The sequence below is a fragment of the Lagenorhynchus albirostris genome, chromosome 16, assembly GCF_949774975.1.
Source record: "Lagenorhynchus albirostris chromosome 16, mLagAlb1.1, whole genome shotgun sequence".
Taxonomy (NCBI): Eukaryota; Metazoa; Chordata; class Mammalia; order Artiodactyla; family Delphinidae; genus Lagenorhynchus; species Lagenorhynchus albirostris.
Window position 1 is genome coordinate 50,020,286 of NC_083110.1, and position 20,888 is coordinate 50,041,173.

The 20,888-nt window shown below is 37.0% G+C and overlaps 1 protein-coding gene across 1 annotated transcript in view; it reads left to right on the top strand.

The window, feature by feature from the left end:
* BTAF1 (B-TFIID TATA-box binding protein associated factor 1) overlaps nt 1–20,888 on the top strand; it is a 95,703-nt gene that overhangs the window by 41,381 nt on the left and 33,434 nt on the right. The window contains exons 15-19 of the mRNA XM_060126369.1: nt 14,781–14,885; nt 15,996–16,145; nt 16,438–16,580; nt 16,846–17,020; nt 18,360–18,563. Of these exons, the coding sequence (XP_059982352.1) occupies nt 14,781–14,885; nt 15,996–16,145; nt 16,438–16,580; nt 16,846–17,020; nt 18,360–18,563 (777 nt within the window). The remainder of the gene's footprint in view (nt 1–14,780; nt 14,886–15,995; nt 16,146–16,437; nt 16,581–16,845; nt 17,021–18,359; nt 18,564–20,888) is intronic.

A 20,888-nucleotide genomic window follows, 5' to 3' on the forward strand; every position in this document is an offset into this window, starting at 1 on the left:
GGCTCTTGTCAGCCTTTTCCTCTGCTATTCCCTAATATTGTCCACGTCTACCCCTGTATCCCAGTTGTAACCATGTTACGTTCTTTTGATGAGAGTATCTTTGTACATGGCTCATCACCAACACTACCTGCCCCCAGCCACACACACATTTTCTCTCCTAAATATTCGCTTCGTTTCTTCCTCACTGTAACTTTCCTTCAGGAAACAGGTCAGATTTCTAGGGCCATAAAGTTATTCTGACTTATACAACTCACTATGATTTTTCTTTATCTAAAACATTATTTAAATAAAGTCATTATGCAGTGAAGAGCATTTATTTAATGGTTATGGTTAATCTTGTGATTTTGGCAACATTATTTGCTTTCTGAGAAGATAGCAGAGTAAACCATGTATGATGCTTTTATCTGTTATTGTGTTCCTCCCATGGCATTACCTGATAGTTATTATAGATTGATTAATAGCTATGCACAGACTCTTGTAATGCAAGCCCATGGTCTCTTACCAGCAATTTTGAAATCCAGCACTTTTGTAAGTTGGGTCAACTTATAAAACTACTTATTTGGTAGAAAAACCTGACCATTCTGAATAAGTCTTTATCCTACTTAATGTGCCTATTCACAAATTTTGCTGCAGAAATATTAATATATTTTATTCAGATGCTGCCTCAGACTCTATTGAGGATATTACATAACATATGGTATATACAACCTCATTACTGTTCTAAAATTTGAAAATATTCTGAATTTTAAAACATATTTGGCTCCAGGGAATTTGGACTACAGATGTTAGGCCTGTTGTGACAATAAAATATACCTTCATATAGCTTGCCTTACTTTTTTCTGAGCTGCATTCTATCACTGTTGTTTCCTCTTCAGTGGTTTAATGAAAAGATCCCTTAACTAAACAGAGAATCTGGGTTCTAACCTTAGCTCTACCATTTGTTAGCTTTATGACCTTGATCAAGTTTATTTAACCCTCTGTGGATAATCTCTATTGATCCTTTTTCAGAGTAATATATTGACCAAGTAAGATAATGTATATGAAAGTGCCTTAATTCTGTACAAATACAAATTATTAATAGTACAGACATAACAATAATAATTAACACTTACACTTCTTGGAAATCTTTCCTAACAATTTCAAAATCTTATTTGTATTCTAGGGTGTAAGAATGATATGTAATTGTAGTAATAATAATCCAGGCTATTATTGAGAGCTTAACTTTATGCTGTGAATTTCAGTAAGCACTATAAATGGGGTGGCTATTGCCATTCCTATTTTGCAGATGAGGGAACTGATGATCAAAAATTAAGAAACCTTCCCAAGCTCATAGCTACACATCTCATAGTAAGCGACTCAACTCAGATTTAGATCCAATTCTTGCTGACTTTCAGCTTCTAGTTTTAGAAGACAAAATGGAATGTGTCTCTTGAATTACCTTCCCATTTTTGAATATGAAGTCACCTTAAGTCCAAAGTGAAAAAAACTTCAGAGCTAATTTACTAGTTAGCTCTGTTTTGGTTTCAGTTCCTAGTTTCTCAACCTATTCCCCTCAATAATTCCAAGGTAATTTGGTGTGGCCAAACCTCACTGTAGCTCAGTGCATCAGTACCTCATAAAGACTGATGCCTCTGTTCCATTGGAAGTATTTTGATTATCTTTAGTAATTTTGTGTTTTGTTTTGCTTTGTAAAACCAGAAGACTTTATAAGGAAGATATCCTAAATCTTAAAATTTATCCGATCATAAGTGTGTATACATAGCACAGGGAGATCAGCTCGATGCTTTGTGACGACCTAGAGGGGTGGGATAAGGAGGGTGGGAGGGAGGCTCAAGAGGGAGGGGGTATGGGGATGTATGTATACATACAGCTGATTCACTTTTGTTGTACAGCAGAAACTAACACAACATTGTAAAGCAGTTATACTCCAGTAAAGATGGGAAAAGAAAAGTGCATATGCAGATATACTCATCTCTAAAATGTTTTTGTGTAGAATCACAGTTAATATAGTTATTTATGAAATAATAAACTCTCATTTCTTTTATTTATTTATTTGGCTGTACCATGCAGCTTGTAGGATCTTAATTCCCTGATGACTGATCAAATCCGGGCCCCCGGCAGTGGAAGCTCAGAGTTCTAACCACTGGACTACCAGGGAAATCTCATTTCTTTTACACTTCCATGTGACATACCTTGGCATCTGTGAAAATAAATTGTTTAATCCCTGTGCCTTTATCTCTGTTGTTAACATATGAAAGTATTGGCAAGCCTGGCTTCTCAGGGAGTATGAAATAAGAACTCTTAAGCAAACCAAATTAATTTCGTTTGGTAATGACTTAAAATCAAGATGTAACTTTTTTTTTTTGCTGAACTAGGAGCTTGACAAAGTGAAGTAATTGATCACTTGCTTTTCCTTTTTTTTTTTTTTTTTTTTTTTTTGCGGTACGCGGGCCTCTCACTGTTGTGGCCTCTCGCGTTGCGGAGCACGGGCTCCGGACGCGCAGGCTCAGCAGCCATGGCTCACGGGCCCAGCCGCTCCGCGGCATGTGGGATCTTCCCGGACCGGGGCACGAACCCGTGTCCCCTGCATCGGCAGGCGGACTCTCAACCACTGCGCCACCAGGGAAGCCTTGCTTTTCCTTTTTTTAAAAAATTATTTTTTATTAGAGTATAGTTGATTTACAATGTTGTGTTAGTTTCTGCTGTACAGCAAAGTGAATCAGTTATACATACCCATATATTCACTCTTTTTTAGATTCTCTTCTCATATGAGTCATTACGTGTTTTTCCTTTCTATAGACTATTCATGCGAGTTTATCTATGAATGTATATGTCTATCAGCGAACTACTTTACTGGAATGTCTAGATTAATTAGTCTTGATAACCACTATCTGTTTTAACCAGAACTCGAATTCACGATCTAGGAAAATATGCTTCTGGACATTAATCTCTAGTTTAGCCATGTTTTGTTGACTGGGTCAACTTTTCCATTCCATTTGCATCAGTCACTTTGTGAGTCAATCCAGAATTTCAATACATACAGTATTGATTTTTGTTTGAAAGGCAAACATTAGCATGACGCTTATATTTAGCATGAAGACATACATGAGATTGAGTTGGAATCTGGGGCATATTTAGTCCAGGATGTAAGAAAATTTAACATATGCATATGTAGAGAAGGAAAGAAAGACCAAAAGAATAGAGCTGACTAAGACTTTGGCATTTGAGAACATTAGCATAATTAGGTATTGACCAGGTTTTATAAAGGTATGAGAAGAGGAGAGCAAAGTTTATATATTTAGTTGACTTTCAATAAATATTGGTTGGACAAATAAATAAAACAAGGCATTATAAATTGTCTATATATAGAATTGGGTTTGTTTTTGTTTTTGGCAGTGGGCCAAAATAGGATTTCAGACCAAATTAGTGGAAGAACACAGAACTCAGTATGATTCATCACTTTGTTGTAGCTTCTTTCCAGATTTTCTTCCCTGCAATCCCAGATCATTTGATATGGAGATAGAAATGATGATGCATTTGCCTGCAGGCAGGAATCAGGTGTTCATGGTAATGATAATCAGATTGCTGCTTTTTTTTCCACATCTGCCCACTTTGTGGGTGTGCTTGGGGGAAGATAAAAGAGGGGGCATAGCAAAATGGTACTGGCAAGATCTTATCCCACCTAAGATGCCAATTTTGCCAGTTAGGGATTTATTGCCAACTACAGTTGTGGAAAATTTTGCATATTACCAACTATTCCCTGTGACTTTGGACCATTCCCCTAAGCAAGGTAGGTTTATTCAACAGATATTTTAGTGCCAACCGTGTGCCTACAATTTTCTAGATACTTATTGGTAAGAGACAAGGTCTCTGCCCTTCTGTTGAACTTAAGACAGGAAACTAAGCAAGACAGGAGAAGACAACTAGACAAGCCCTTATAATTATATAATGGTCATTTCATAAAACTATCAATACATAATGAGGTAAGTATCTGGTAGGGGAAGAAGACAGTGCTACTGGATCCCCACTAGCTAAAAGTGAAGTTGAAACTGAGACCTGAAGGATGAGTGGAATTTAACCAGGTGAAGAGCAGGGTAACAGAGGAAGGAACATGTGTTAAACTCTGGGAGTAGGAGTGAGCATGACGGCACTAAAGAGGAAGTGAAAGGAAATTGGTCTGGCTGAAGGATAGAGTGTAAGGGAGTATAGATGGCTAGAAGCTTAACCTTGATTTTCTGGTACAGTGACGTGTCTGATAGGCTTATTTTTGTTTGTCATCAGCTTTCCTTATTAGTTCCATGAAGGCAGAACACAGGTGGGAACACCAATCTGAATAAAGGAGCTGGAAAGAGACTGCCCCATTCTCATCAAATTAAATAACTGTCCTTCATTCCCCTGAGTAATTCCCATAAATGCCCTCCCCTCCATCTGACCCTCACTATAGAAATGTTGGGGACCACATTTAGCACTAACATAAAGCGCTAGCGCTAATATCATATTAATTATTTAACACAAAACAAAAGAATATTTTTAAAAGCCCTCTTAAAACATGAATTTACTTATAACTTGAGTTGTAGTAGTCCAGGTTATAGTTGATTTAAACCTGGTGAAGTAAACAGTCTGTGGTAGGAATTTTCCTGTATTTTAGATTGCACTCTGCTAGACTAATACTAAAGTCATCAGAACTTTCCAGACTTTGCCTAAGATTAGGAGGGAAATTTTTGACTAGTAGACTCCTAGTTAGTAGCATACTAGAAGTCTATTGACTATTTTTTAAAATTTTGGAATGGAAAATCCCAAGGTGGATAATGTCTGAAGGACTGAAAGTACTACACCCCTCACTGTACCCTACTCCCCAACCAATTTAATAAACTATAAATAAAAACATTAGGTTACCTGCCTAAATCATTGTCTACTGGAAGACAGGCACAAAATTAATGAAAGCAGGTGGACGAACTTTCAGATCTGCAAGAGGCAAGTTGACTCTGGATGGGCCAAATTGTACTTAGTGATATTTTGAGAAAATACTAATAGTGAGCTAAAGCATGTAACTTTTTGCAACCATATCTAAAAGGAGATGCTTGCACAGTTGTTTAGATGGACTGAATTTGGCCTATGGCTGTTTTCCCAACTTGTATTTTGTATCTTGTATTTTCTTCTAGGCAGACTTTATGTTTTGCTACTGGAGAATATGTGTTTTTTAAAATACTGGTTCCTGTGATGATGGTGATCTGCGTATGCTGGGTCGGGTTTTTTTTGTTTGGTTAGGTTTTTGGTTTCCCTTTATTTTTTTAATTTATTTTTTAAAATTGATTTATTTATTTATTTTTGGCTGCGTTGGGTCTTCGTTTCTGTGCGAGGGCTTTCTCTAGTTGTCGCAAGTGGGGGCCACTCTTCATCGTGGCGCGCGGGCCTCTCACTATTGTGGCCTCTCTTGTTGCGGAGCACAGGCTCCAGAGGCGCAGGCTCAGTAGTTGTGGCTCACGGGCCTAGTTGCTCCGCGGCATGTGGGATCTTCCCAGACCAGGGCTCGAACCCGTGTCCCCTGCATTAGCAGGCAGATTCTCAACCACTGCACCACCAGGGAAGCCCTCTCTATTTTTTAAATTTTATTTTTCTGTTTATTTATTGACTTCACTTTTTAGAGCAAAATTAAACAGAGTGCCCATCCATATACCCCCTACCCTCCCCCAAACACACCTTCTCCTACCATCAGCATCTCACACCAGAATGGTACATTTGTTACCGTCAGTAAACGAACGTTGACATTATCATTATCAGCTAGTCCATAGTTTATATTAGGCTTCACTATTTTTTTTTGGCTGCGCCACGCAGCTTGCAGGATCTTAGTTTCCCAACCAGGGATTGAACCCTGGCCCTTGGCGGTGAAAGTGCGGAGTCCTAACCACTGGACTGCCAGGGAATTCCCTAGGCTTCACCCTTGATGTTGCACGTTCATTGTGCTGAATTTGACAAATGTGACATCTCTCCATCATTATTGTATCATACAGAATAGTTTCTCTACCCTAAAAATACTCTACCCTGTGCTCTTTCATCCCTTTCTTCCCCTGGTTGTTTTTAATAATTATAAAGTAGAATTTACTACAGTAAGAAAGATTATAGCCTGAGAAGGCTACTACAATTTATATTATATTCATTGTTTGTAAATATAGGGGAAAACTCTTCCTCTATAGGTGTGGCTTTGGGATCTACAAGCAACTATTTGGATTTCCAGTGATGGGGTTAGGGGAGAATTAAGAGAGTTGGTAAATATGGTGGGGAGAAATGAGAAGAAATTATGGGAGAGTAATATCAAATTATTTGGTTATTGCTGTTACAGCTTTCCTAATTCTGTTAAGATTGTCCCTAATTCTCTCTGCTGAGAAAAGAAAGAGAACTTTTCTTCTTTCCAATTTCCCTTTCCCTTTCAATGGAAAGTAGTTAAGGCATAGCAAATCAGTGAGTAGGCTCCCCCAGCTGTTGATTTTGCAGTCTGTTTTAAACTTCTTTCAAACCATTTTGAGAACCATATTAAAAAGATAGGACCAGGGTTGTTAGTTTTCCACTGGCTAGAAAATTATAGGTAGCTTTCTGAGTTATACATTATCCCTAGATCTTCTCGCTTTCTGGAATTTCAGTTAAATTTTTCAAAGTTCTCTTCAGTCTCTTCCAGACAACACAGTTTTTGCTTTAAAAAAAAAAATTGTGGAAGGAGGTAGTGTTAAGTACTGTGAACTAGTTAATAGAATTTTTAGCTCTCAACAAGCTTGTAATTTTGAACAATAGACAACATGTGAGATTCCTTTTCTTAGAATTTTAGGCACACAATAGATATTTAATTAAGCACTATTTGATTGCTTGATTTGGGTTGGCTTTTGAATTGCTGAGAAATTCCTTAGATTAAGGTTCTAAACCTGGGCTTAAGGAAATCCCTGAACCCCCTGAAACTGAAAGCAAAATGTTACACCTAAGTGTGTATATAAGTGTATTTTTCTCAGAAAAGGTTGCGTATAGTTTTTTGTTGTTGTTGTTTTTCAAAGATATCTGTATTATCAGTGTCTATTTTCTCCATACTTTTCTTTTCACAGACATACACACACACACACTGTATTTTATTTCTACAAGAGATAAATAGACTGACATCAGGCATTGTAAATGGATGACCACAACAAAAGCAACAATGATTGCAATTACCAAACACGAAACACACTCATACTATGTCATAATGTTGACATTCAGTCCAGTAATCCTCCACTGTAACAGCTCCTTTACTTTACAGTGAAAATTGATTTGTATATTTTTTGCCTCTGAGTCCTTGTGGGATTTTTTTTTTTATTCAAACAAAGTCACAAAAATTATAATCATCCTCATCAGTTCACTCAGTCCCATGTAATTTTTTTTATCTTGATCTTTTGTTAGCACTTTTATGAGTTCATCAGTTTTCCATTAGAGTTCTGAAAATGCTTATTCATCCAGTTTAGCAGTATAGTCAATTACCAGAAACCTGTACTTGTCAGAGTCTTTTCCATGAATCCTTGAAGACGAAACCCTTTTATAGGAACATACTTGCAAAAGCATCAGAGTACACCCAGAACTGTCTGTAAATAACAAAAGACTTAAAAATGACCACGGTTAAAGATTTGATGAAAGTTCATAAAATGCAATTGACAAGGAAATTTAGTTATTTCTGAGATATACATTTTAAAGTAATAACTACAATTATGACTTATAACATTATACCAGAACATATAAGATTTTTAGAAATTTCAAGTAATGCCTGAAAAATTTATATTAACATATGTCCATACAAATAACCCAAAGAAAGTTTAGTATTAGTTGTTTTTTGTTTGTTTGTTTTTTTATACTGCAGGTTCTTATTATTCATCAATTTTATACACATCAGTGTATACATGTCAATCCCAATCGCCCAATTCAGCACACCACCATCCTCACCCCACCGTGGTTTTCACCCCTTGGTGTCCATACGTCTGTTCTCTACATGTGTGTCTCAACTTCTGCCCTGCAAACCGGTTCATCTGTACCATTTTTCTAGGTTCCACATACATGCGTTAATATACGATATTTGTTTTTCTCTTTCTGACTTACTTCATTCTGTATGACAGTCTCTAGATCCATCCACGTCTCAACAAATGACTCGATTTCGTTCCTTTTTATGGCTGAGTAATTCCATTGTATATATGTACCACAACTTCTTTATCCATTCGTCTGTCGATGGGCATTTAGGTTGCTTCCATGACCTGGCTATTGTAAATAGTGCTGCAGTGAACATTGGGCTGCATGTGTCTTTTTGAATTATGGTTTTCTCTGGGTATATGCCCAGTAGTGGGATTGCTGGATCATATGGTAATTCTATTTTTAATTTTTTAAGGAACCTCCATACTGTTCTCCATAGTGGCTGTATCAATTTACATTCCCACCAACAGTGCAAGAAGGTTCCCTTTTCTCCACACCCTCTCCAGCATTTGTTGTTTGTAGATTTTCTGATGATGCCCATTCTAACTGGTGTGAGGTGATACCTCATTGTAGTTTTGATTTGCATTTCTCTAATAATTAGTGATGTTGAGCAGCTTTTCATGTGCTTCTTGGCCACCTGTATGCCTTCTTTGGAGAAATGTCTATTTAGGTCTTATGCCCCTTTTTGGATTGGGTTGTTTGTTTCTTTAATATTGAGCTGCATGAGCTGTTTATATATTTTGGAGATTAATCCTTTGTCCATTGATTCATTTGCAAATATTTTCTCCCATTCTGAGGGTTGTTTTTTCATCTTGTTTACAGTTTCCTTGGCTGTGCAAAATCTTTTATGTTTCATTAGGTCCCATTTGTTTATTTTTGTTTTTACTTCCATTATTCTAGGAGGTGGAACAAAAAAGATCTTGCTTGATTTATGTCAAAGAATGTTCTTCCTATGTTTTCCTCTAAGAGTTTTATAGTGTCCGGTCTTACATTTAGGTCTGGAATCCATTTTGAGTTTCTTTTTGTGTGTGGTGTTAGGGAGTGTTCTAATTTCATTCTTTTACATGTAGCTGTCCAGTTTTCCCAGCACCACTTACTGAAGAAACTGTCTTTTCTCCGTTGTATATCCTTGCCTCCTTTGTCATACATTAGTTGACCATAGGTGGGTGGGTTTATCTCTGGGCTTTCTATCTTGTTCCATTGATCTATGTTTCAGTTTTTGTGCCAGTACCATATTGTCTTGATTACTGTAGCTTTGTAGTATAGTCTGAAGTCACAGAGTCAGATTCCTACAGCTCCATTTTTTTGTTTGTTTTTTGTTGTTGTTGTGTTTTTTTTGTGGTATGCGGGCCTCTCACTGTTGTGGCCTCTCCCGTTGCGGAGCACAGGCTCCGGGCGTGCAGGCTCAGTGGCTATGGCTCACGGGCCTAGCCACTCCGCGGCATGTGGGATCTTCCCGGACTGGGGCACAAACCCGTGTCCCCTGCATCAGCAGGCAGACTCTTAACCACTGCGCCACCAGTGAAGCCCTCCAGCTCCATTTTTTTCCCTAAAGACTGCTTTGGCTATGCAGGGTCTTTTGTGTCTCCATACAGATTTTAAGGTAATTTGTTCTAGTTCCATAAAAAATAGGGATAGGGATTGATAGGGATTGCATTGAATCTGTAGACTGCTTTGGGTAGTACAGTCATTTTCACAATTTTGGTTCTTTCAATCCAAGAACATGGTATATCTCTCCATCTGTTGGTATCATCTTTAATTTCTTTCATCAGTGTCTTACAGTTTTCTGCATACAGGTCTTTTGTCTCCCTAGGTAGGTTTATTCCTAGGTATTTTATTCTTTTTGTTGCAGTGGTAAATGGGAGTGTTTCCTTAATTTCTCTTTCAGATTTTTCATCATTAATGTATAGGAATGCAAGAAATTTCTATGCATTAATTTTGTATCCTGCAACTTTACCAAATTCATTGATTAGCTCTAGTAGTTTTCTGGTGGCATTTTTAGGGTTCTCTATATATAGTATCATGTCATCTGCAAACAGTGACAGTTTTACTTCTTCTTTTCCAATTTGTATTTCTTTTTCTTCTCTGATTGCCATGGCTAGGACTTCCAAAACTATGTTGAATAATAGTGGTGAGAATGGACATCCTTGTCTAGTTCCTGATCTTAGAGGAAATGCTTTCAGTTTTTCACCATTGAGAATGATGTTTGCTGTGGGTTTGTCATATATGGCCTTTATTATGTTGAGGTAGGTTCCCTCTATGCCCAGTTTCTGGAGAGTTTTTATCATAATTGGGTGTTGAATTTTGTCAAAAGCTTTTTCTGCATCTATTGAGATGATGATATGGTTTTTCTTCTTCAATTTGTTAATATGGTGTATCACATTGATTGATTTGAGTATATTGAAGAATCCTTGCATCCCTGGCATAAATTGCACTTGATTGTGGTGTATGATCCTTTTAATGTGTTGTTGGATTCTGTTTGCTAGTATTTTGTTGTGTAATTTTGCATCTATATTCATCAGTGATATTGGTCTGTAATTTTCTTTTTTTGTAGTATCTTTGTCTGGTTTTGGTATCAGGTTGATGGTGGCCTCATAGAATGAGTTTGGGAGTGTTCCTTCCTCTGCAATTTTTTGGAAGAGTTTGAGAGGGATGGATGTTAGCTCTTCTCTAAATGTTTGATAGAATTCACCTGTGAAGCCATCTGGTCCTGACCTTTTGTTTGTTGGAAGATTTTTAATCAGTTTCAATTTCATTAATTGTGATCGGTCTGTTCATATTTTCTGTTTCTTCCTGGTTCAGTCTCGAAAGGTTATGCCTTTCTAAGAATTTGTCCATTTCTTCCAGGTTGTCCGTTTTATTGGCATAGAGTTGCTTGTAGTAGTCTCTTAGGATGCTTTGTATTTCTGCAGTGTCTGTTGTAACTTCTTTTTCATTTCTAATTTTATTGATTTGAGTCCTCTCCCTCTTTTTCTTGATGAGTCTGGTTAATGGTTTATAAATTTTGTTTATCTTTTCAAAGAACCAGCTTTTAGTTTTATTGATCTTTGCTATTGTTTTCTTTGTTTCTACTTCATTTATTTCTGCTCTGATCTTTATGATTTCTTTGCTTCTGCTAACTTTGGGTTTTGTTTGTTCTTCTTTCTCTAGCTCCTTTAGTTGTAAGGTTAGATTGTTTACTTGAGATTTTTCTTGTTTCTTGAGGTAGGCTTGTATAGCTATAAACTTCCCTCTTAGAACTGAATTTGCTGTATCCAGAGGTTTTGGATCATCATGTTTTCATTGTCATTTGTCTCTAGGTATTTTTTGATTTCCTCTTTGATTTCTTCAGTCACCTCTTGGTTATTTAGTAACGTATTGTTTAGCCCTCACGTGTTTGTGTTTTTTACGTTTTTTCCCCTGTAATTTATTTCTAATCTCATAGTGTTGTGGCCAGAAAAGATGTTTGATATGATTTCAGTTTTCTGAAATTTACTGAGGCTTGATTTGTGACCCAAGATGTGATCTATCCTGGAGAATGCTCCATGCGCACTTGAGAAGAAAGTGTAATCTGCTGTTTTTGGATGGAATGTCCTGTAAATATCAATTAAATCTATCTGGTCTATTGTGTCATTTAAAGCTTATGTTTCCTTATTTATTTTCATTTTGGATGATCTGTCCATTGGTGTAAGTGAGGTGTTAAAGTCCCCCACTATTATTGTGTTACTGTCGATTTCATCTTTTAGAGCTGTTAGCAGTTGCCTTATGTATTGAGGTGCTCCTGTATTGGGTGCATATATATTTATAATTGTTATATCTTCTTCTTGGATTGATCCCTTGATCATTATGTGTCATTCCTTGTCTCTTGTAACATTCTTTATTTTAAAATCTATTTTATCTGATATGAGTATAGCTACTCCAGCTTTCTTTTGATTTCCATTTGCATGGAATATCTTTTTCCATCCCCTCACTTTCAGTCTGTATGTGTCCTTAGTTCTGAAGTGGGGCTCTTGTAGACAGCATATATATGGGTCTTGTTTTTGTATCCATTCAGCAAGCCTGTGTCTTTTGGTTGGAGCATTTAATCCATTCACGTTTAAGGTAATTATTGATATGTATGTTCCTATGACCATTTTATTAATTGTTTTGGGTTTGTTTTTGTAGGTTTTTTTCTTTTGTGTTTCCCACTTAGAGAAGTTCCTTTATCATTTGTTGTGGAGCTGGTTTGGTGGTGCTGAATTTTCTTAGCTTTTGCTTGTCTGTAAAGCTTTTGATTTCTCCATCAAATCTGAATGAGATCCTTGCTGGGTAGAGTAATCTTGGTTGTAGGTTCTTCCCTTTCATCACTTTAAGTATATCATGCTACTCCCTTCTGGCTTGTAGAGTTTCTGCTGAGAAATCAGCTGTTAACCTTATGGGAGTTTCCTTGTATGTTATTTGTCGTTCTTCCCTTGCTGCTTTCAGTTATTTTTCTTTGTCTTTAATTTTTGCCAATTTGATTACTATGTGTCTCGGCGTGTTTCTCCTTGGGTTTATCCTATATGGGACTCTCTATGCTTCCTGGACTTCGGTGGCTGTTTCCTTTCCCATGTTAGGGAAGTTTTTGACTATAATCTCTTCAAATATTTTCTCAGGTTCTTTCTCTCTCTCTTCTCCTTCTGGGACCCCTATAATGCGAATATTGTTGCGTTTAATGTTGTCCCAGAGGTCTCTTAGGCTGTCTTCATTTCTTTTCATTCTTTTTTCTTCAGTCTGTTCCGTATCAGTGAATTCCACCATTCTGTCTTCCAGGTCACTTATCCGTCCTTCTGCCTGTTGATTCCTTCTAGTGTAGTTTTCATTTCAGTTATTGTATTGTTCATCTCTGTTCATTTGTTCTTTAATTCTTCTAGGTCTTTATTAAACATTTCTTGCATCTTCTCGATCTTTGCCTCCATTCTTTTTCTGAGGTCCTGGATCATCTTCACTATCATTATTCTGAATTCTTTCTCCAGAACGTTGCCTATCTCCACTTCATTTAGTTGTTTTTCTGGGGTTTTATCTTGTTCCTTCATCTGGTATATAGCCCTCTGCCTTTTCATCTTGTCTATCTTTCTGTGAATGTGGTTTCTGTTCCACAGGCTATAGGATTGTAGCTCTTCTTGCTTCTGCTGTCTGCCCTCTGGCAGATGAGGCTATGTAAGAGCCTTGATGGGAGGGACTGGTGGTGGGTAGAGCTGACTGTTGCTCTGGTGGGCAGAGCTCAGTAAAACTTTAATCCCCTTGACTGTTGATGGGTGGGGCTGGGTTCCCTCCCTCTTGGTTGTTTGGCCTAAGGCAACCCAACACTGGAGCCTACCTGGGCTCTTTGGTGGGGCTAATGACAGACTCTGGGAGGGCTCATGCCAAGGAGTACTTCCTAGAACTTCTCCTGCCAGTGTCCTTGTCCCCATGGTGAGCCACAGCCAACCCCCGCCTCTGCAGGAGACCCTCCAACACTAGCAGGTAGGTCTAGATCAGTCTCCCCTGGGGTCACTGCTCCTTCCCCTGGATCCCGATGCGCACACTACTTTGTGTGTGTCCTCCAAGAGTGGAGTCTCTGTTTCCCCCAGTCCTGTCGAAGTCCTGCAATCAGTTCCCACTAGCCTTCAAAGTCTGATTCTCTAGGAATTCCTCCTCCTGTTGCTGGACCCCCAGGTTGGGAAGCCTGATGTGGGGCTCAGAACCTTCACTCCAGTGGCTGGACTTCTGTGGTATAAGTGTTCTCCAGTCTGTGAGTCACCCACCCAGCAGTTATGGGATTTGATTTTACTGTGATTGCACCCCTCCTACCATCTCATTGTGGCTTCTCCTTTGTCTTTGGATGTGGGGTATCTTTTTTGGTGAGTTCCAGTGTCTTCCTGTCGATGATTGTCCAGCAGCTAGTTGTGATTCTGGTGTTCTCGCAAGAGGGAGTGAGAGCACATCCTTCTACTCCACCATCTTGGTTCCTCCTCTGTGTATAGTTTCACCAGATTTTCAAAGGGTCCCTAACCCAAAATAGATTAAAAACATTGGCCTTGGGGCTTCCCTGGTGGTGCAGTGGTTGGGAATACGCCTGCCAGTGCAGGGGACACAGGTTTGTGCCCGGTCCGGGAAGATCCCACATGCCGTGGAGCGGCTAGGCCTGTGAGCCACAATTGCTGAGCCTGCGCATCTGGAGCTTGTGCTCCACATCGGGAGAGGTCGCGGCAGTGAGGGACCTGCACACCGCGATGAAGAGTGGCCCCCGCTCACCGCAACTGGAGAAAGCCCTTACACAGAAACGAAGACCCAACACAGCCAAAAATAAATACACACACAAAAAAAGAACAGTTTACTTAATTTTGTAGTGAACTCAAAGTTGAATTTTCTAGGTTAGATATCATCTTACAGTTCATTACTTGCATTAATGGTGAGCACATAGAACTTAAACTGTTTATTTAGCACAGCAGCAGTAATCTGATCATTTGTCAAATTTCCCTGACTGAGCAGTGATATATAATGTAACCAAAGAGTTGTTGCTGGTTAGAGCTTGCTCCCGTATAGAGGATGATTTCGATTTATTAGAAGCACAATTTAGTGTTGTTAATCATAATCAGACTTTCTCCAGCTTCCTAGCGATTGTGTGCCATTTAACTTCTCCAAACCATTGGAATAATAAATGCGGTATTGTTGCTCCAGAATCTTGTCAAAATTTATCACCAGTTGAACATTATTGATGAAGTCATACAGTCTTTTCATGGTAGTACTTCTGTTATTTGACTTACAGCTTTTTAAATAAGCTAACACCAAAGAATTATATGCTATAATTTTGTTTTTGTTTTTAGAACTCTTCATCTTGGCTTATACCTATCCTTCCTGATATGCTTCGACACATTTTTCAGTTTTGTGTTTTAGAAAGCAGCCAGGAAATTCTGGACCTCATTCACAAGGTATATGGTGAATATATCTGTACTCCTTTCCCAGTATCTTGGTAGATGTAAAAAAATTTTCATAACTCTGTACTGTTGTTGATCAGGGATTTTAAGAAATTAGAAATCATCCAAGAGATTTGAATAGTCTGGAGATCTGCAAAATGAGACAAGGAAATAGGCTTCTTATGGAATATAGTAAAGTCCTGGTTAGCCCTGCTGCTTGTGTGACCTACCTGGCAAACGTTTTAAGCGCTTTCTTTGTAGCCTCAATACAGAAAATAAAATGAAGGAAAGGCTGCTTTTCTCCATCCCTCATTTTGCTGTTTATCAGCATGCTTATTGATCCTGCAGAGTATCTTTGGGATTTACTGGTCATATATAGAGTCTGATTGTCATAGTTTAGACTTGTACTTTTTTATTACTTAGCAAAATTGGTCATATGTGTTGGAACCTTTAAAGAATAGACATTTGATGTATTTAATAATATTTATGGGAGGAGATGGCACTGTTGTACCTTTAAAACCTGTTAAGTTAGTCTTGAATCGCTGACCTCTGAGGTGGCTCATTGTTAACAGCCTTGGGTTAACATTGGTATTATTTCTACATGCTGGCCCTAGCCCATTTAATGCTAGGCATCAAAAAAGGTGCTTTATTGAGTAAGATCATGAATCAAGACTTATACTTTTCTTAATTTATACTAGGATATTACTACCTCTGAATTTAGCAGAGGTTATTTATAGGAGCTATTATATATTGAAGCGGTGTTGAATATAGGACTGCATATTGAGCTTTATGATACATACAAAGGATTTCAGAGACTTACTGAGATTTTGATAACTTATTTTTATGGGTATCTTTTTTTTTAAGTGATTTTCATAAAATACTGAGGAAAATACTTTGTACTCCTTTTTTAAAAAACTTTCTCGTGTATTACTTTTTTTTAGTATATGAACCTACCTACCCAAAAACAGTATTTAAAAATAAGCCTCTATATTGAATTTTAAAATTAATCTCTGTGCTATTTCCTACTTTTGTTTTTTTTGATTCAGTATCCCTAAAAGTAAGTATTAGGTTTTTTTAGGCCTTGCTAGAAAAATTTCACTTTCTTGTTCCCTTTTCATTCTGCAGGTTTGGATGGAATTGTTGAGCAAGGCTTCAGTTCAGTATGTGGTAGCAGCTGCTTGTCCATGGATGGGTGCTTGGCTTTGCTTAATGATGCAGCCTTCTCATTTACCTATTGATTTAAACATGCTGCTGGAAGTAAAAGCTAGAGCCAAGGTAAGTGTAGAGGGACATAATGTATTTGTATGTTCAACTCATAATTATTAATACAGTAACCATGTAAGAAATCTGTATTGCTTTATTATAAGCATGATACCATTATTGTAACATAAGGAAAAATTATATCATTAGAACCTTGACAAAATGCATAGCAATTTTTATCCATTAAAATTTTGTGAAAAGAACTGTATTTTACTGGGATTATAACAAATGAGTGTTTTTGATGTTGTCTATTAAATTTTAATGGTTAATCTTTAATTATTGTTTTCTTCCCCCTTATTCCCTCTAGGAAAAAACAGGTGGTAAGGTGCGTCAAGGCCAAAGCCAGAGTAAAGAAGTACTTCAGGAGTACATTGCAGGTGCAGACACCATCATGGAAGACCCTGCCACCAGGGATTTTGTTGTTATGCGGGCTAGAATGATGGCAGCCAAGTAAGTATACATAAACTCAAAAGTCATTTAACCAAAAGATTCCTCTGATGTGTCTGTCAGTCTTTCCTCCATCACACTAGTTACAGAGTAGGAAAAAAATTAAAGCATAAGAAAAAGTTTCTAATTTTTTTGAAGTTTTAAAAGTAAGATTTATATATTTTTATGAAAATAAGATAGGAGTTATGTCTTCCTTGGGAAAAGTTATAGCTTCAGTAGGGGAAACTTCAAGCAATTCTATAGTAACTTCTTTTTTTCTCCCTCTTAGGTTGTTAGGAGCACTTTGTTGTTGTATTTGTGATCCAGGTGTAAATGTGGTAACCCAAGAAATTAAACCAGCTGAATCCCTTGGCCAGTTACTACTCTTCCATTTGAACTCCAAATCTGCCTTACAGAGAATTAGTGTAGCTTTGGTAATCTGTGAATGGGCTGCTTTACAGAAGGTAAGATTTTGCCCAAAAATAAATGAAGACAATTTAAACCAGTTTCCTTAGCTGTTAGGATTATTTTCATTATATTTTACAAACAGAAAAGTGAAAATTTTCTCTGTATAAAGATCCAACATTTATAGAAAAGTATTCAAATTATATTGCAATATTGTTTCTCATTTGCCTTTAACCCTAGACTTTTTTCTTAGAACCCCCAGTCTTGTACTTGAGAACTACAAAAGATAAGAGGCTTTGAGTGATAGAAATCCATTTTTATGACTAGTAGCAAGGGCAGATTTTTGGTCACAGGAAGAATAAAATCTCCACATTTAAACCCAAATCTTTATGTTTCCAAATAAGCCATTCCCTTACAGCCCCTTTAATTTTTAACTTCTAGTAAGACGTATGATTTTGTGTAAGACTTGCTTCTGTAAATCAGAGAAACTTCCTGCTGGCTTTGTTTATTCCATTGACTGGAATTCTGGAAATTTAACTGTCTGCACTTGCTGTGAGAGCTGCTTGTTACTGCCTCTTAGCAGTTTGTCAGAGCTGTGTCTAAAAGTAATTGAGCCATGCTCTATTGCAACTGAAACCCCAGCTTTGCCTCTGGAAAGAAGCAAGGCTCATCTGTTTTTAGGCAGGACTCGGTGTGCTGGAGAGGCAGTGATGCTGTGTTTTTGTGCCTCTCAGACTCAGCAGCAAGTGTTGACAGTTCGGTTTCTGGACCCTCACAGAGCTTCTCTGGACTTACTCTGTGAAGCCCAGGCTGATCACCCAGATCCCACAGAACCCCTCATGGCTCACCACTGAGGTCATTCCCCCTCTGGTTGGGGCAGGCAACAACCAGAGAGAGTGGGAAGGGTTAGTTAAATTTGGGGGCAGGTAAGTAGCCTTTAAATTATATATCCATTTCTACAGTATGGCATGTGAAGCTATGGGTTCAACTGTTAAGAAATCTAATGAGTTTTTAAATAACATTTTTAGTGCATGCTAAGTGTTCTTTTCTGACTGATTTCTTTTTACAGTTGTATATTTTAAAATCTGTGGTATATAATATATATGTAAACTTGGAATAAATTCAGAATAAAGTAAGAGTAATTAAGTGGAAAGTTTAATGGAATTGTAATAGTTCCATGTGCATGTGCTATAGTCATTCATATTAAAATTTTAGAGTAGTTTGGGTGTGATACCTTTTCTCTGTGCAACTAATAACTATGTTGTTCTGGGAGATAAGAGAATATAGGTTCAAAATCAATAGAAATTTAGACTTGGTAGTTTGCAAGTGAAGATTTATGTATTTCTGGAATTATGTTTACATATTTGCCCTGAATATTTGTTGTCTGTTATATTTTAGGAGTGTAGAGCTGTTACCCTAGCTGTGCAGCCACGTTTACTTGATATCCTTTCAGAACATTTATATTATGATGAAATTGCCGTTCCATTCACACGAATGCAGAATGAGTGTAAACAGCTTATTTCATCATTAGCTGATGCACATATTGAAGTTGGTAATAGAGTAAACAACAATGTTTTTACAATTGATCAAGCTAATGACCTGGTGAGTAAAGAAGTAACCTTAATTTTAGAGCATGAAATAAGGATAAGAACTTTGTCATGTCATGTTTACCACAAAAACACTAATTTGTTGAATCTATTTATGGCTTGGTAGCCTGTCATCACTACCCTTTAGAAAGGTTATTTCATTGTATTGACTTTTCTTGAAATAAGAGAATGGGGAAGGGATTTTTTTTTTTATCTCAGCTTTGACAAACCAATATACCTTTATTAGAAAAAACTGTTACATTTTTGTCACTTCTCAGTTTTGCTTAAGACTGGCAGAGTACAGAAAAAATTGATTCTCTAAGTTCTTGAGTACTTCTCCTCCCTTTTGCCAACTTACAATGAAAATATTCAAACATAAGAGAATTACACAATGAAGTCTCATATACTTACCAACTAGATTACACAGTTAACATTTTACTAAATTTGCTTTATCACATATATATGCAACTCTCTACCCCTCTATTCAACCATTAATCCTTCTTAATTTTTGGTGCATTTTTAAGTAAGTTACAGACAGATATCAGTACACTTAAACTAAAATTCAGTTTTTATGTTTTTTTTCTCTTTTTTTATGTCATTAACTAAAATTGAGTTTTTATGTTTTTTTGTTCTTCTTTGAGGTAAAACTTATGTACTATGAATTGTACAAATCTCCAATGGAACATATGATAAATTTTAACAGAAGCAAATACCTATGAAACCCAAACCTCTATCGAGATACAGACAGTGCCATACACTTCCCAGTCAATCCCCTGCCCTCAAATAACCATTGTTCTGGTTTTTCCTTCACCATAGATTACTTTTGCCTGTTCTAGAATTTCATATACATGGAATCATACACTCTGTGCTGTTTGGTGTAAGGATCTTTTTCAGCATGATGTTTTGTAAAATACATGTTGTTATATGTATCACTAATTCATTCTTTTTATTGCTGAGTTTTCTTTCACTGTATAAATATACCACAATTAGTGTAAGCCCTTCTCTGCTTGATGAACATTTGGGCTACTCCAAGTTCTTAGCTCAGAGCTGCTATAAACATTTTTGTACAAGTTTTTTAAAGACATATTTTCATTTCTCTTGGGTAAATACATAGGAGTGGAATTGCTGGGTCATAGGGTGAGGTGTTTATTTAGTTTTATAAAAAATTGCACTTCTCCCAAAGTGGCTGTATCATTTTACCTTCTAATCAGCAATATATGAGAGTTCTGGTTGCTCTGCATCATCACCAACATTTGATGATGGTCACTCCTTGTAATTTTTGCCTTTCTGGTGGTTGTGTGATAGTGTCATTGTGGTTTTAACTTGTGTTTCCTTGATGACTAGTATGTTTAACACTTTTTTATGTCTTATTGGCCATTTGTTGATCTTCCTTTCTGAAATGTCTGTTTAAATCTTTTGTCTGTTTTTAATTAGGTTGTCTTTTTATTATTGAGTTGTAGGAGTTCTTTATATATCCTGGATACCAATCCTTTGTCAGATAGATGCTTTCCGAATATTTTCTCCCACTGTGTGGCTTGCCTTTTCATTTTGTTAATGGTGTCTTTGGATGAGCAGATATTTTTAAGTTTGATGAAGTCTAGTTTATCAGTTGTTTTCTTTTATGGTTATTGTGTTCTGTGACCTAAGGTACCTTTTCTTATCTCCAAGTGGTGAAGTTATTCACACACATTTTCTTATAAAGCATTGTAGTTTTAGTTTTTGTTCAGTCATCCATATTTATGTTTATATATAGTGTGAACTAGAGATTGTGTTTTGTTTTTCATATAGATACCTAATTTTTCTATCATCATTTATTGAAAAGATTTTTCTTTGGCCATGGAATTTCTTTGACACCTTTGTCAAAAATTAATTGAAATGTAAGTGTGTGTCTGTATATGGGCTCTATTTGTTCAGTCTATTTGTCTGTTATGCTAGCACCAGTGTCTTGATTACTGTATCTTTGTACTTAGTAAGTCTTTGAGGTTAGGTGGTGTAAATGAGTTCTTCCTTTTATGAGTTAAAGAACCAGAAACTCAGCTGCTTCACTTGTGTTGATTGCTGTGAAAGAGCGTGCTTCATTTCTTATCCCCCTTTCTTATTGAAAAAATAATATAGATGAAATTTTTTTTGTTCTCACCTGTGAAAAAAAGCTAAAATTGCTTCAATTTTTTTTCTGAGTTTTTCTGATTGTTGTTTTTCTATAATTTCTCCTTTTTGCTTCCCCTCCCCCATATTTTGCCTTCCTGGAATAAAACCTCAAATTTTCTTTAAGGTCTGGGTTCCCTTCTTACTGTTTCTGACATTTCTTTCTAAAGCTATTACATGGACTCTTAAAGCTTTT